At 36.4% G+C, this 14,766-nt stretch overlaps 1 protein-coding gene across 7 annotated transcripts in view; it reads right to left on the minus strand.

Moving 5' to 3' along the window:
• PLA2R1 (phospholipase A2 receptor 1) overlaps nt 1-14,766 on the minus strand; it is an 83,950-nt gene that overhangs the window by 46,762 nt on the left and 22,422 nt on the right. For all 7 annotated transcript variants that reach the window (XM_039328428.1, XM_039328426.1, XM_039328425.1 and 4 more), the window contains 4 exons: nt 14,087-14,244; nt 12,890-12,997; nt 5,184-5,293; nt 3,509-3,678 (listed from right to left, as the gene is read on the minus strand). In XM_039328428.1, coding sequence (XP_039184362.1) covers nt 3,509-3,678; nt 5,184-5,293; nt 12,890-12,997; nt 14,087-14,244 — 546 coding nt within the window. The remainder of the gene's footprint in view (nt 1-3,508; nt 3,679-5,183; nt 5,294-12,889; nt 12,998-14,086; nt 14,245-14,766) is intronic.

Consider the following 14,766-nt stretch of genomic DNA (forward strand, 5'->3'; position numbering starts at 1 on the left):
CCCAAGTCTTGTTGGCGTCAAAACCCCCTCCCCCTTTTCTTTATTGTTAAAATCTGAATTTAGTAACTCCAGGAACTCACTCTCTCTCTCTCTCTCTCTCTCTCTCTCTCTCTCTCTCTCTCTCTCTCTCTCTCTCTCTCTCTCTCGTCTCTGCTCAGCATATCTCCCCCTGCGAAAGAAAGCAATAAAATTCCACCTCACTCTCTCTCACTCTCTCCTTCCCTCTCCTTAAAAGAGAAGGATCAGCTAAAACCTCAAATCTCTCTGCAGCTTCTCCTGGTCTCTCCCTGGCAACCACCTCACCACCTTTCTTTCCTCCTTTTTCTTTCCTTCCGCCTGATCCACACCCACTGCACCCAAAACCAGCGGCAGCTGTCCAAACTTCCCTCTCCCTGGGCAGGCTCCTGCAAAGACTTTCAGCCAGCCCCGCTACATAATCTTAAAGAGTTTTTTTTAATACTAAGCAGCAGATAGGTTTTTATACCTCTTCTACCTTCAGCAACAATTTAGCTAACTGTTCTTTGCTTCCAGCTATCAAAATGATGTTAGTAAATTACTGAAGTTCTTGAGTTTAATTTCAATTTCTTCTAGTTCAACATTTCTCATGACAGATTCTGCATGTAAATTAGATTAATAAAAAAGGTGACAGGATACAACATTCTCACCCTCCCCCCTCCCCCAATTTTGAGCAATTTAGATGTCACATATTCTTCTCTAACTGCTGCTTTCTGATCTTTACACATTTTTTTCAATAGACAGAAATGGTGCTCAGGTACATCCATGTTTTTAAGAGTTCTTCATATATACAATTAAGAAGAGGTGACTACCGGCTTCTAGTTCCGGTTTTTGACACTGGAGGACACACGGAGAGATCTCTCTCCCCACTGTCCGGTTTTTCTCCTTCGGAAGACCCTGGAAGGAGTCAAAAGTCACCCTGGAGGGGTGACCACTGTTGGGGGGGACTCTTGCTGGATCGCGGAGGGGCGGCAGCCTCTCCGTTTGATCTGCAGTAACTCCTCAGGACCGAAGAGGAAAAGAGTGGCCATTAACATGGCCGCTCACTTAGTTGAACCAGCCGAAAGCCCAAAGCACCATCTAAGCATGAAGAAGCAATTGGAGGAGTTGGGTGAGACTCTATTTTTCCTTTTCTCTTTCCCAATTACTTTCCTAAAAAAATTTGAAATATCCCTTTCCTCCAGCTGAATTGCGCAGCTTTGTTCATTCCGGGAATTTAAAGCCAAGAAATACACACACACACACACACACACACACACAGGAACAACAAGATTAAATGACCACTTATCTGGACTTGTAATATCTGGATACCTGTGCTCCCTAAAAGCTCTGTAGCTCAACAAAAAGTTACTCTATGGGTAGTATGTTCAATAGTTCAGATTTTGGTGATAGAGGATTGCTCGGGCATTTTCCCTCAGACCGCATCCAATTGAGAAGAAGAGGAGAGGGATAAGTAAATAGAAAGATGGAGGAGAGAGGGAGGGGAGGAGAGGAGGAAGTAGAAGGAAGGGGGAAGTGAAGAGATGAGAGGGGGATGCGGTCTGGGGGGGAAATGAGTGAGCAATGTCGGAATTTGTGTGTTGTATTTTAACTTCTTATGTATCTGAATTTTTTTTCTTATGATTGTAATGAAAATAAAATAATAAAAATTAAAAAACAAAAAGTTACTGCTTTACTTTTTTGTTAACTCGGGAAAAAAAGGGAATGTTCTTTGTTTCCTCTCCTGAACTGGAAAAAAGCCCTATTTTGTATGTCACTGGGGACATCTAGTGGTGAAATTTGGTACAGCAAGTGAAATAAATCTTTTCTGACTGGGAGATCTCCAAGACTAAAATTTGTCCTTGACAGCAACCAAAAGGTAAGATTGAAACAGCTGGGTGGTGAAAATATTTCTTTATAGTGGAGGTGGACAGTTATTGACTCTTACTAAAAATAGCCTCCACTAAAGGACTGTAAACATTACAGAAATGGAGGAATACCACCCACAGCCTTATGTCAAACTTATACTTGAAAAAATTCTAGAGGCTACTGAGCTAATGAATTCTAGAATGAAAGACTTACGTGCCACTTTAAAGCCACAAAATGCAGCTTTAACCCCATTAGAGGAATCCACACTTCGAAAAGCAACAGAAGAAGGAACTAATAACAAAGTGGATTTTAAAGAATCCCAGGAACAACCTACTCAGAACTTTAACACCCAGATTTTGACCTCACTTAAAGACTTTACAATTACAACAGCAACAGAAACTGAACAAAGATATGCTAAGATGGAACTTGTAGAGGATTTATGACAATACACTGAGATTCTAGATAATCTAGATGATCCAAAAACAATTACAACATTGAACATGAATTTTTATTTACTCCAGATGAAACCAGAAAAAGTACCACTTGGCCAACAATTTAATGACTGTGAAGGGACTGGCTTCCTTGATAGGCTGATGATTGGATGGTCTCCCCTGTTTCAAATGATATATCCAAGAAGGAAGGGAGAGCCACTTTAGGATCTAAAAGCTTTTTTATTGAAGCCGGCTTGGCATAAAAGGAAGACCAGAGTTAGAATTAAAAAAAAAATGGTTTTCTTTGTGTGATACCTAAGGGAAGAGCTTTAAACTTTATGTAATGAGCCAAGGAGATTTCAAAAGATATTATTAGATTTAATAGTTAAATGAGAATTAACTATTCTCTTAAAATGAGAATTAGAATATGATGGTGAAATAAATTAAGAATTTACTGGAATAAATAATAAGTGTATTTTAGATATGATATTATTTTGTATGAATTAAGGGAATTGTGGGCTATCTGAAACTTAAACGTTATTGGACAGTAAGCCAACTGGAATATTTTAATTGAAACCAGACAAAAGTTAAAAACACGATTTGGAGATATATAATCTAAAAGTTATTTATAAATGTTTTAAATGATTGAGTTATAACTAGCAACCTACTAATTTGAATTTGGTATAATGACTAAGGGAAACAGAGAGGAAATGTTTGATGATGTAAACTGATATATGTATGGATAAGCGTGTTATTGGACTACGTATTACCCAACCATCATGTTGCTTCCTTAAATACCCGGTTTGTAAAAATGGAAAATTAATAAAACTTGTTTTAAAAATAAATAAATAAATAAATAATAAGAAGTAACTACCACCCTTCTGATTAACTTGCTTAGAACACCATTGTTTGTTCTCTTAGCTAATATTTTTCTTAAGTCACAGCTAGATTGAAAACATCTCAGTGTCCACTTATTGCTAGAGTAAAACGCTCCTCAGCTATCACAAAGAAGGGTAATAATCAGGAATGACAGGCATTTTAGTTCTCACCTTTGAAGTAAAAAACAAAGCCAAGGCTGTCAAATACTTAAATCTGTTGTATTGTATAAAGAGAATGCCATTTTCTTTTAACTGTTGAAACAAAGTATTTTTTGAATATTTGACTACTCATTTGACTATTACTTTAATTACCAATGGACAAAAGGTTCAACTCACTGGGTTGATACTTTCTCCAGTTTGTATAGATCGCAAGATGATGTTTTCTATCTTCAGTGAGCCAAGTATATTCCCCTGTATTATTTAGATCTTGAAGTGCTATCCAAAAATAAGGACTGTCAGTGTTCCCTTGATGATGAATCATGCTGTTCAGGAAACCTTGTTCAAACCTTAAAGGATTCAATATTATTAAAAGTAATTAAATACCTTGTATTATAAGTAGCTTTTGTCATCTTTTTTAGCAATAGAAAAGAATAGCACTTAATGGAACAACCTATCCGAACAGCAATCTACTGAAAGAGACTAAATTCCATAGGCACAAGATATTCCACATACAAAAATATGACTTTAAATAGCATTTAGTACTCGAGCCATCCTGCTGAAATAAAACATGTTTCTAGTTACTCCAAGCAAGGCTACTAGATAGGTAAAAACCTATCCAGTCTGCTGCTATAAGGAAAGTCAACTAATACATGGCACAGACTTTCTAAATGTGCTTTGGAATATAACCTCAAATGGCAATTTGCCTACTATACTATGGCTTCCCTTGCTTATTTTGATATTTTATTTGTAATATGATGCTTGAATCATACAGCTTAAAGGACTTACTTATTACTCATTAAGAGACTATTTATTTCTATATATCCAGTAGTAATCCCCAAAAGTTCTAAATAACTTGGTTAGTGTAAATTTTATTCTTCCACTTGAAAATATATAGCTAGCAATTATTTCTTTGCAGCCAGTTCTACTCTAGATAAATGCAAAGCGTCTGATTGGAGCATAGATCTGGGGGCACATGGGTATTTAGTGCTTTGTCCAGCCCTACAGTTCTTATCCAGATTGAGTCTCGTATGCCTGACAATCACAACAGCATAAAATGAACAATTAAAGTTATAAAAAGATTAACTTAAACATTTACTGGTAGACGTGCTATCTATAACTCTATATAATCCCAACTGCTAACCAACTCAATTTTCAATATAATACAAAATTAATTCAGTCAGAAGACCTCTTTTTAATTTAGATCAGGGGTGTCAAACTGTGGCCCATGAGCTGGATGCATCATGTGCAGGCCACGCCCACCCCAGCTCCGCAAAGGCAAAAAATGTCGCAATAGTCACAATATGTCATGTGACGCGATTGAATTTGACACCCGTGATTTAGATGACTAATCAAATGGATTCTTTCTTTGATAAATAAGTGAAAATCGTTTGCTTCCCTGCCCCAAGAGAAATCATATAATTACATCTAATGTAAGAGATTTTCTCCTTTAATTAAAACAAAAATGAATATTCTTTCTTATTGCTTAAAACTAGTTGTTCGTACACAATTTAACAATGTAAACAACTTGCATAAAACAGCTGCAACTGGAGAGAATAAGGATATATTTGTTAAGATTGTTAGCAAACATTGAGCAATTTGCATAATGAAGATTTTGAAAATCAGCATTTTAAGAAGTAAAATGTCAGAACTCTTTCATGGATGAATAATTGTTTGTCACTGAATAATCCAATCCAGGTGATAGGTGATTCATGAATTCTATCCAATTCCATCTTGAGTCAAATAATGGCAAATTTGAGCATTTGTCTTCAGTTACTCTTATCCTGTAAAATAATAATTTCACCTCTGTTTCAATGCCACAGGAGAGTTTCTGTTGTTGAGTAAATTTAGCTACCTGCTCGTTATCGTTGCAAGTGAAGGACAGTAATAGCCATTCGATGCATGTTCAAAGCTTCGAGGGATGGTATCAACCTTGTAGCAATATGCACCATGTCTTTCCCATCCCTTCAAAAATAAATTTGAAATAAATATTAATTACTGTTATGTATACGGTAGAGTATTATTTCTGCATCTCTATCTGTAAATAAAATTTAAATGTCATGCAGAGACTAAATCAGGAAGCTTGTCAGACAAAATGTTGGGGAAGGAACATAGCTCAGTTCTAATGCCTGTGCTCTGTTATGCCTAGTTTTCAAACCTTTGAGGCAAGCCTGATAAGGAAACAGACACCATAAGAAATGCTAGAACTATACTACATTGATATAAGATATATTTATAGAGTCTTGAAAACATGACATTATTCCCCCTTCCATCCTCTTATACTAAATCACAGGTGTCAAACTCGCCATGTCATACGATGTGTCACGACGTAGCGCGACTTTTTTTGCATTGCTGGAGCTGGGATGGGGGCAGCCGTATGATGCAACCGGCCTATGGGCCGGCAGTTTGACACCCCTGTACTAAAGAGTCAAGGCAGGCAATGTTAAGCTTATTTCTTACACTTTGTTTTCCTGGCCTAAGCTCATGTTTTGCTAATGGTCCCTGCATATCTTCTCCAAGGTTATTTCTACATCAGTTCCATCGCTAGTGAAATAAGCAACAGCAGAACAGTTGGACACGTTTGTTTGATATAAGCAATTTTTGTTTCCATGCTGCATATCCACTTTATCATTGATTAAGACTGGAGAGAAGAATATCTGGATTTTCTGAAGAGACACAGCAGGCTACCTAGTGATACAGCGACTTTAGTGGAAAAGATAGAATCAAAATGTTTTGGCCTATTTTATGGAGAGCTTAGAAGTTAGGAATGGGAAGTCTCTTTAATTTCTACTTCTATATGTTCAGAAGACAGATTAGGCCACGGGTGTCAAACTTGCCACGTCATGTGATGCGATTTTTTTCGCATTGCCTGAACTGGGGTGGGCGCAGCCTCTGCATGATGCAGCCGACCTGTGGGACGGCAGTTTGACACCCCTCAATTAGGCAATTTTAAAGAGATGGCTTCCATGCACTTTCATAACTGAAGCACCTTTTGGATGCCCGGTTCAGTCAAGAAAGTAATAAATCAATACACAGGATCAGAGTGTTGAGAACCACTGAACTGTGCATATTTTATTCCATTGACAATCTGACTGATTTAATTTGTATGCTACAAATTGTTTCAGAGAATCAATGATAAATTATATTTCTAAAAGGAAACAATCATCCCCCATAGAACAATGCAGAAAAAATACAAAATAATAATAATAAATTGATTAATGTAGTCAATTTATTGATTCAGATCTGCTACAAATATAGAAGTAGCTGACCTGATCACGGTTGGATGATCACGTGAAAAACAAAATTCATGCTAATTCATCAACCAAGAAAATTTGGTATCTTCTTATTTTATGGTTTGTTAATTGGTAAAGTATTTCTCAGCTATTTTTTCTCAATAAAGCTTATTTACTGAATTTTCAGGGAAATATTTGAATGATGCTAAAACTTAATCTGTAATTTTTCTGAATAAGCACAGCTCAATGGTTTTTAAATTTTATTTAATTAATTATGGAGATATATGATAGTTTAACATTCTGGGAAGGCTATCAAGCTTTACGTATGCCAGTCAAGATATTGTTATGTAATTATATAGCACAAATGAGGATGTTACTAAAAAAACCACATCGACCTTTTAAAAAAATGCATAGTTGCATAATATTTGGGGCTAACAAAGAATGCAAACTGTTAAGTTCTCCAGGATTCTTCATTAGACAATATATAATTAGTACCCATGGGTTTTGTATTTTCAACATATACTTGGACAAGAAAAAATAAGCACGTTTTTGTTATGTTAAAAGTTGTAATAATATCTGGATATTGTAAACCAGGCAGTAGTGACCTGCTTCTGAAGTTAATCTAGCCATACTGATAGATTGATGACCTGGTTTCTCTGGTAATTCAAATTCTTTCAGGGTCTTTAATGCCGTATATACTACTCTATATGGCATAAAAGTTTATAGGTAGCTAGAGAATGAGAAATAGGGACACTTACTTATAGCTTAAGTTTTGGAAAGAATCATTCAGTTGAGCTAGCAGAAACATTCTCACTCACTTTGAGATGAGAAAACATGTCTATGTTTGTTTGCACTGGCAATTGTATACAAGTTAATGCTAAATATAAATATTAAACCTGAGGCAACATTCTATGGTAAAATTCTATCCAGGAACATTTTATAAACATGGAAACCTGAATTCACATATGCTCATTCAACATGAGTTAACGTTTATGTTCCTTATACTATAAGTACAAGATGAACTAAATAGGTAATCATGCCTTTCTCAGATACTTTTATTCAACTGATGTTTTAGTGTTTTGAATTAAAATATTTGTGCAAAAATAATCAGTTAAATAGAAAGATGTCTCCAGAAAAATATTTAATTACTTAAAAATTTTAGTGTTTTTTTTTAAATCAAAAACATGAAGAAGAATCATTCCCTTGTCTGGAAATTGAATATAGTTTTCTATTATCCATTTATTATCCATGTAGTATCTATTATCTGAACTTGAATTTATATTGATCCAATATCCCATTTGAAGACTGGATTTTGTATTTTGATTAGAAGAATTATTTAATATTATATTCACCAGTAGGACAGAAAGCTAACTGGACAACTGGACTAACAAAGTTTAAATGAGCATTTAATTTCAAATGAAACAATTATGTAACTTTGAGGGTCAGCAACACATTAAAATAAGATTTGGAATGATTTAAATGCAGCATGCCAAGGATGATTTTTAGAGAGGTTGAGTTAAAAGATACAGTTCCATTTAATATAAAACGAAAGTAAATGAGGATAAAAATGATGAACATTTCATATAAACATTCCCTCATTGTTATAGATGTAATCTAGCATTTGGCCATAATGCTTATGCAGAGATTTTTCTTTCCATTTAAGATGCTTTGCGTTTCAGATTCAGAACAACAGCATGTATATCCTTTAGAACTGCAAAGCATGTAAATCATAACCAAGTTATTTCATTTATTGCCTCTGTTTAATTAACTAAGATCTGTGGATGTTGATGGGCTTAGCTGCCTAGAGGCTGCGCTTCTTGTATGAAATACTGGCATTTCAAATGATGCTGTATAAATTCTGTGACCTTCCATTTAACCCAATTTTGTTAGGTTTGTAAGCAACATTTCTTCTTTTCTTCTTTGTCAGGAAAGTGACAGCTTCATGATATAATTCCAAAATAAGGCTTGAGGGAATGGGTTGATCATCACTGCTGTAGTGTTTAGACAGCTAGCTTAAGGAATTTGACCTCAGTAACAAAACATTTGCTCTTTGTTAGCAGTTTATAGATTGGAAAGACCAAAAAAAAAAAGGAGTTGTTGAATTAGTAATAAAATCACATGGCATATGGCCAGCTGAGCTGTAAGCCCTTTGCTTGCAATATTTAAGAAAGATATGGGATCATCAATTCATTAGAAGTGCTGTAAAGACAAATAAAGCCAGGCATTTCTCTGAAGTCAAGAGCAAATGAAAACAACCACATATTATGATGGAAGGAATGACTCTCATCATAGACAATTAATTAAGGCAGGCATGTCAAACTTGAGACGTCATGTGACGTCACATGACATATCGTGACTTTTTCCCCATTGCCGGCAATGGGGTGGGCGCGATTTCGGCGTGACGCATCTGGCCTGCAGGCCAGCAGTTTGACATGCCTGAATTAAGGAGTATCTAAACCTGTTTGAAATCAAAATTAACTTTCATCCAGTTGTTTGTTGACATTAAAGCAGTAGGAACCTTATGCAATTTGATATACAGCAATATCCTTCTCATTTTATGAACCAGTAATGACATAGCCCATGGACTTCTTCGGAAGACCCATTCTGCCTCTTTTATTAGTGAAATGCAGTTCACCCTTTCTTAACAATCCAGACCTTTCCCAAAATGACGTTGAGGAAAAATGGAAAAGCAGCACTTGGTTTGAAAAGAATTTCCCCATACATGGGTGTCAGCTCAAAACATATGGTTGTGTCACAAAAGAGCACAAAATGTTTGCAGTTGGAATATAATAGAACTGTTTTTATTTGTTTGTTTATTTAATGTATATGTTGTCCACCTCACTTCCCAAAGCAACTCCGAGATTTGGACTCTTCAGTAGGGCCCACTTTTCTACATTGGTTAGAGACTTTACTGTAACAGACACAACATTTAGTAAGGGATTTGAACTAATAAGGCAATGTTGGTCAAGTGATATTGACAGAAAATGTGGTGAGAAGTATCTACGGTGATATAATTATTATCAATTGTCACATATATTATTTAAATTTATTCTATAGTGATTACTTGAGCTGTTAAGTATTATACCAGGCATACTGAAGGACACGATTTTAGCAGATTGTGTATTACTAAAACTTTAATATGTCAAGCTCAGAGCTTTAGATAATAGCAACCATATAATTTTTCTTTCAAAGAGAAAAATCAGCAGCATCCTCAACCATGAATGTCAGTGCAACAGTGAAAAAGTTAATTTACCATATCAAAGAAATAAATATATTGTATACTGACATTCTCTAGAACTAAAATAAGTATGAAACTTTATCTAAAAGTTATTATTTGTACAGATGGTCTACAGTAGTCCTCCCTCTTTTGATGCAACTTCAGTCACAACTGCTGACAAGGAAGTGATCCACAAAATGAGCGAAGATTGAGAAGAAACTTTATGGCTTCACTTCATAGCTTCTTAAATGATCTAATATGTTGAGCAATTCCAAATAAAGAGATTTTATTTGGAACTGCTCAACATATAAAGAAATTCTTTATAAAGAATGTTTTTTTTCATTAAAGCAGATGAGCATTTCTGAATATGTAAGAATTCATGTACATGTTGACTGTCCTTATAGTAACAAATTCTGGAACTGGAATGTTAATTATGGAACAAATACTTGTTCTGCAGTGTGTGTATATATATTTATGCTAAGCAATTTAGTTAGAAATTAGAACTGTAAAAATATTAAACAATCTTGTGCACATTTAAATGTTTTTTCACTGAGTGATAAAACACAGATAAATTTTTCAGGGATTCTGCGTTCACTTTGCAGCCTTCTTACCTCTAATTTCATTAGAGCAGGGGTCCCCAACCGCAGACCGCACCAGTCAACAGCCCACCAAGAACCAGGCTACCCAAGCAAGCAAAGCCCCATCCACACATGCACATGAAACTACATCCTCCCTGTCCGCGGAAAAAATGTCTTCCACAGAACCAGTCCCTGGCATCCAAAAGATTGGGGGCTGCTGGATTAGAGGCATGACCAGAAAAATAAAAGTAACCAATAAATTACAGAATAAACTGTAATAGTTGCATAATCTAATGATAAGAATGAACAGCTCTTGTGGGTAAATAGTGGAACAAAATAAAAATATTTGCCAGTTTTATCTTTTGTTTTTGAGCAGCACAAGTTCTGACTCTCACAAATTATTAGAATTAGTGAGAATTATACATCAATATCCGCCATTTGCTCTCTTATGGCCTCTTTATTTTGGGGGAAACCCAAGGATTGCAAGACTAAGGCAGACAGACAATTGCTGTGTAGTTTTGTCTCGAAAGTCTTTTTCCAACTTGAGTAAAAGTTATCCAATAGAATCAAGGAGGTCAGGCCCTAGGGCAGATATTTTTAGCCAGCAACTGATTTTGTTGATCCCCATTTGTGCCTCTATTGCAATAGATTCTGCCTCCACATGTCAGATAGCTCTAGGTACATAATAAAGGACCACAAAGATAGATTTGCTTCCAGCATAGAAAAAGCCTTGTCCATGCAAGTCTATCTTTCATAAAATAGCTTTATGATTGCCTTGCCCTGGAAGGCTCAAATTGTAATATGGTAATATGTAAATCCCCACTGAAACAAAAATTGCAACCACATATTAGAGCAGAGTCTATAATATACTCAATCAAGGCTACTAGAAAGCAACACCAACACAGCTGTATACTGTATTTAACTTGCTTTGTCTTACATGAATCTGCCAGCGATGTTTTGTTAAGCATTTAGAAAAAACTATGGTTTTTGATCTTATAATAAATGATGGTACATTTTTCTTCAAAGTAGTAAGAGGCAAATGCCTGAAGGACTTTTATCTGATATACAGCTCTACCGTAACTAAACACAGAGACCCACCTTCGGCATACAACAAAGAGGTAACCTTTCTATAGGACATAACTGGAGGACAGAAACTGGGGTCATAAACTGCTTTGCTCAACAAATTAAAATGGAAATTAAAGAGAGAGAGGTTTAATATGTAGCCCTGCTTCATCCTGGTTTGGAAAAAAATACATTTTAGAAAGCCCTGAGAGTATAGTGATCCTTCATATGATCTTTCATACAGATTCATAATCAGCATAAGAAGCCAGCAATTAGTGTGGAATTTTCAAACTTCCTCCATACTATATTCCTTGGAATTTAGTCAAAGACTAATATAAAATCAGTAAATCCTTTTCTCAGTGGATATCGTGCCACTGATATTGGTTAACTGTTAGCCCAGTGGTTCTCAACCTGTGGGTTTGGACCCCATTTGGGGTCGAACCACCATTTCACGGGGGTCGCCAAACAACGCAGTCTGCCATTTTTCCCCCTTTTTCTTAGCTGTGCTACTCCTTTTTATTCTATTGGCTTTTGAAAGCCAATAGAATAGACTCTCTTGAATAGAGTCTAATTCTATTGGCTTTCAAAAGCCAATAGGAATTGTCCAGGCTGTCTCTGCCCTGCTGAGCCCGCCAAAAGTCCCATTCTGCAAACGGTGCTGCAAGTTGTCTGCAGCGAAGGCGAGCTATCTGGAAGTTTCCACCCTTCCCTGCTGAGCAACTACTAAAAATGTAAGTAAAAGAGGGCCGGAGGTGGGAGGCCGGTGGGCGCAGGGAGGGTTGCTGGCGTGTGTGGGGCCTGGCGCATGCGTTACCTCCCTTGGGCTGACCCAGCTGGTGGTCGGCCTGCGCCATCTCTGCCGCTTGCCAGCTACACCTCGGCTGGCGCAGTGGATGGCACCATGCATGCGTGGCGCTCCCGGGCAGGGAAAGTCCTCGACTTACGACCGGTTGGGTAGTCCTCGACTTACGACTGGTTGGCTTGTCCTCGACTTACGACCGGTTGGGGTCGCGGCATTAAAAAGGTTGAGAACCACTGTGTTAGTCCATCCTAAAAGCCAGCCTGCCATGGTGTCACAGTGGTTAGAATGCAGTACTGCAGGCTAACCCGCTGCTCACTCCAGGAAGTTGACTCAGCCTTCCATCTTTCCAAAGTCGGTAAAAGGAGAACCCAGATTGTTGGGGGCAATATGGTGGCTCTGTAAAACCGCTTAGAAAGGGCTGTAAAGCACTGCAAAGCGGCATATACATCTAAGTGCTATTGCTGTGCCTCCAATAAGATGTTTTTATTCTATAGTGCAGCCCAAAATTTCCAAGAAAGATGCCTTGCACAAAGATTGCTGTTTATATTAAGCAGACTGATTAATGTCAACAGAGAAACAATTTTTATCTTGGGAATACATCCTACTGATCCCAATACAATTTACTTTTGTATGTAAAATGCATATATTATAGATGCAAAAGAGTATTACCTCTGGACAGCCTGATTCCACTTCAGAAATGTGATTGCCTATATTCCCTCTTCTTTTACAAATATAAAAATATCTGCTTTTACAATTTTTAATTTTCCACCGTCCTTCCTGGTTAAAAACAGTTAAGAAAATAGAATTACAACAGAAAAACAACTGAAATAGCTCAAGTATCTTTTTTTTTTTTCAGAAATGCTTACTTATTTGAGTGGCCAATAAATTTAAAAAATAAATTTCAGGTGCTTTACTCATACATGTTAGGCTGAGAGTATTACTAATATCTTTAGATCTTCTGCAGTCTCCTATTATTTAGTGCATGAATGGGCTCTTTTGCACTGCTAGGTAGACCTTTTAAATGTACTGTAAATGTATTAAAATAAAACTGTGTAATAAAAACTCTAAAAACTAAAATATAAATGCATCATCTTTCTGTAGTTTATCTAATATTGTTGACTGCTTTGCACTTTATTGTTCTCAATAATTCATAGAGCTATTGTGTGATATCATAGAATATTTATCAAGATATCTTCCAAGTCAGAAAAAACATAAACATCAGCATTTTTTGCAAATTACTTTGGAAAAATTCAAACGTGCGAGCAACTGAAAGGCTATGAAACAAACTTGCCTGAAATAATGAGTCTGAAAAAGAACATATAAATGGAACATGCAAAGGCCTCAGATAATGCAGTATGGAAAAAGCAGCAAAATGAGAAATTGATTGTCCTTCATGGAAAAAGATGACTCTACTAATAGATATGGATCAGATAGGTGAGATAGCTGTGCAGAGACACTGTTTTGTCACTAATTGTTGTATGCACAAAAGTAATTGTTTTATACGAGTCATGCTGGCGCAGTGGCACAGTGGTTAGAATGCAGTATTGCAGGCTAATTCAGCTCACTGCTTTGAGTTCAATTCTCAGCAACTCAAGGTTGACTCAGCTTTCCATCTTTCTGAAGTGGGTAAAATGAGGATCCAAATTGTTGGGGGCAATATGATGACTCTGTAAACCACTTAGAGAGGGATGTAAAACACTGTGAAGTGGTATATAACTCTAAGTGCTATTTGTATATTGAATACCATCAAAGATACTAGGCTCACAATATTCTGTAATATCCATAGCACAGAAACACCCATGTAACATAAATGCATAATATCCAAACTCATTCACTGAATTATTTTAAAAAGAAAAAAAATCATACATGTTGCTGAGCCGAAACGCATATCTGTCCTTTCTTCTGAAGAATATTTGGTTCTTGTTTATTCCAGTAGGTGAAGATTACGGCAGATCCATCGGACCATTCAAAGTCAACAGGAGTCTTATTACAGCTTAGTCCAATCCAAGTGTCTGTCACATTTTCTATAGAAGATAACTAAGTGCATCTTAATACAACTTGAAAAACTAGAAAATGTTTGACTAATAGCATATTTTTAAAAAGTTGTGCACGCTTTAATTAGGCTTAACAATAGTAGATGATGGCACTTTGGCTGGACCTGAAAAAAAAATGAGACTGCAAAAAGATTGAAAATGATTCTGAGACTACCTGTTGCTCATCCCTCTTGTCCTATACATTCATGATATTGTAAATATTTCTTTTCTTGACGGCTCAGCATTACACGGGCTCTCCTGTATCTTGTCAAAGCTCAATAGTATTCTGTTGGCCAAAATCATCAAACATATGCCCCCAAAATGCCCATTGCAAACATGTACTTTGTAGGATATCTCAGTGTTGTTTTTTTAATAGCAGCTATTCAAACAAAACAAAACAAAACAAAACAGAACAACAGTTGGAAGGGACCTTGGAGGTTTCCTAGTCCAATGTCCTGCTCAAGCAGGAATCCCTATACCATTGTTCTGAATGGTATAAAATAATTGCACTGT

Source organism: Crotalus tigris, unplaced genomic scaffold (genome assembly GCF_016545835.1).
Source record: "Crotalus tigris isolate CLP2741 ecotype Arizona unplaced genomic scaffold, ASM1654583v1 scf7180000024376.1991246, whole genome shotgun sequence".
Taxonomy (NCBI): domain Eukaryota; kingdom Metazoa; phylum Chordata; class Lepidosauria; order Squamata; family Viperidae; genus Crotalus; species Crotalus tigris.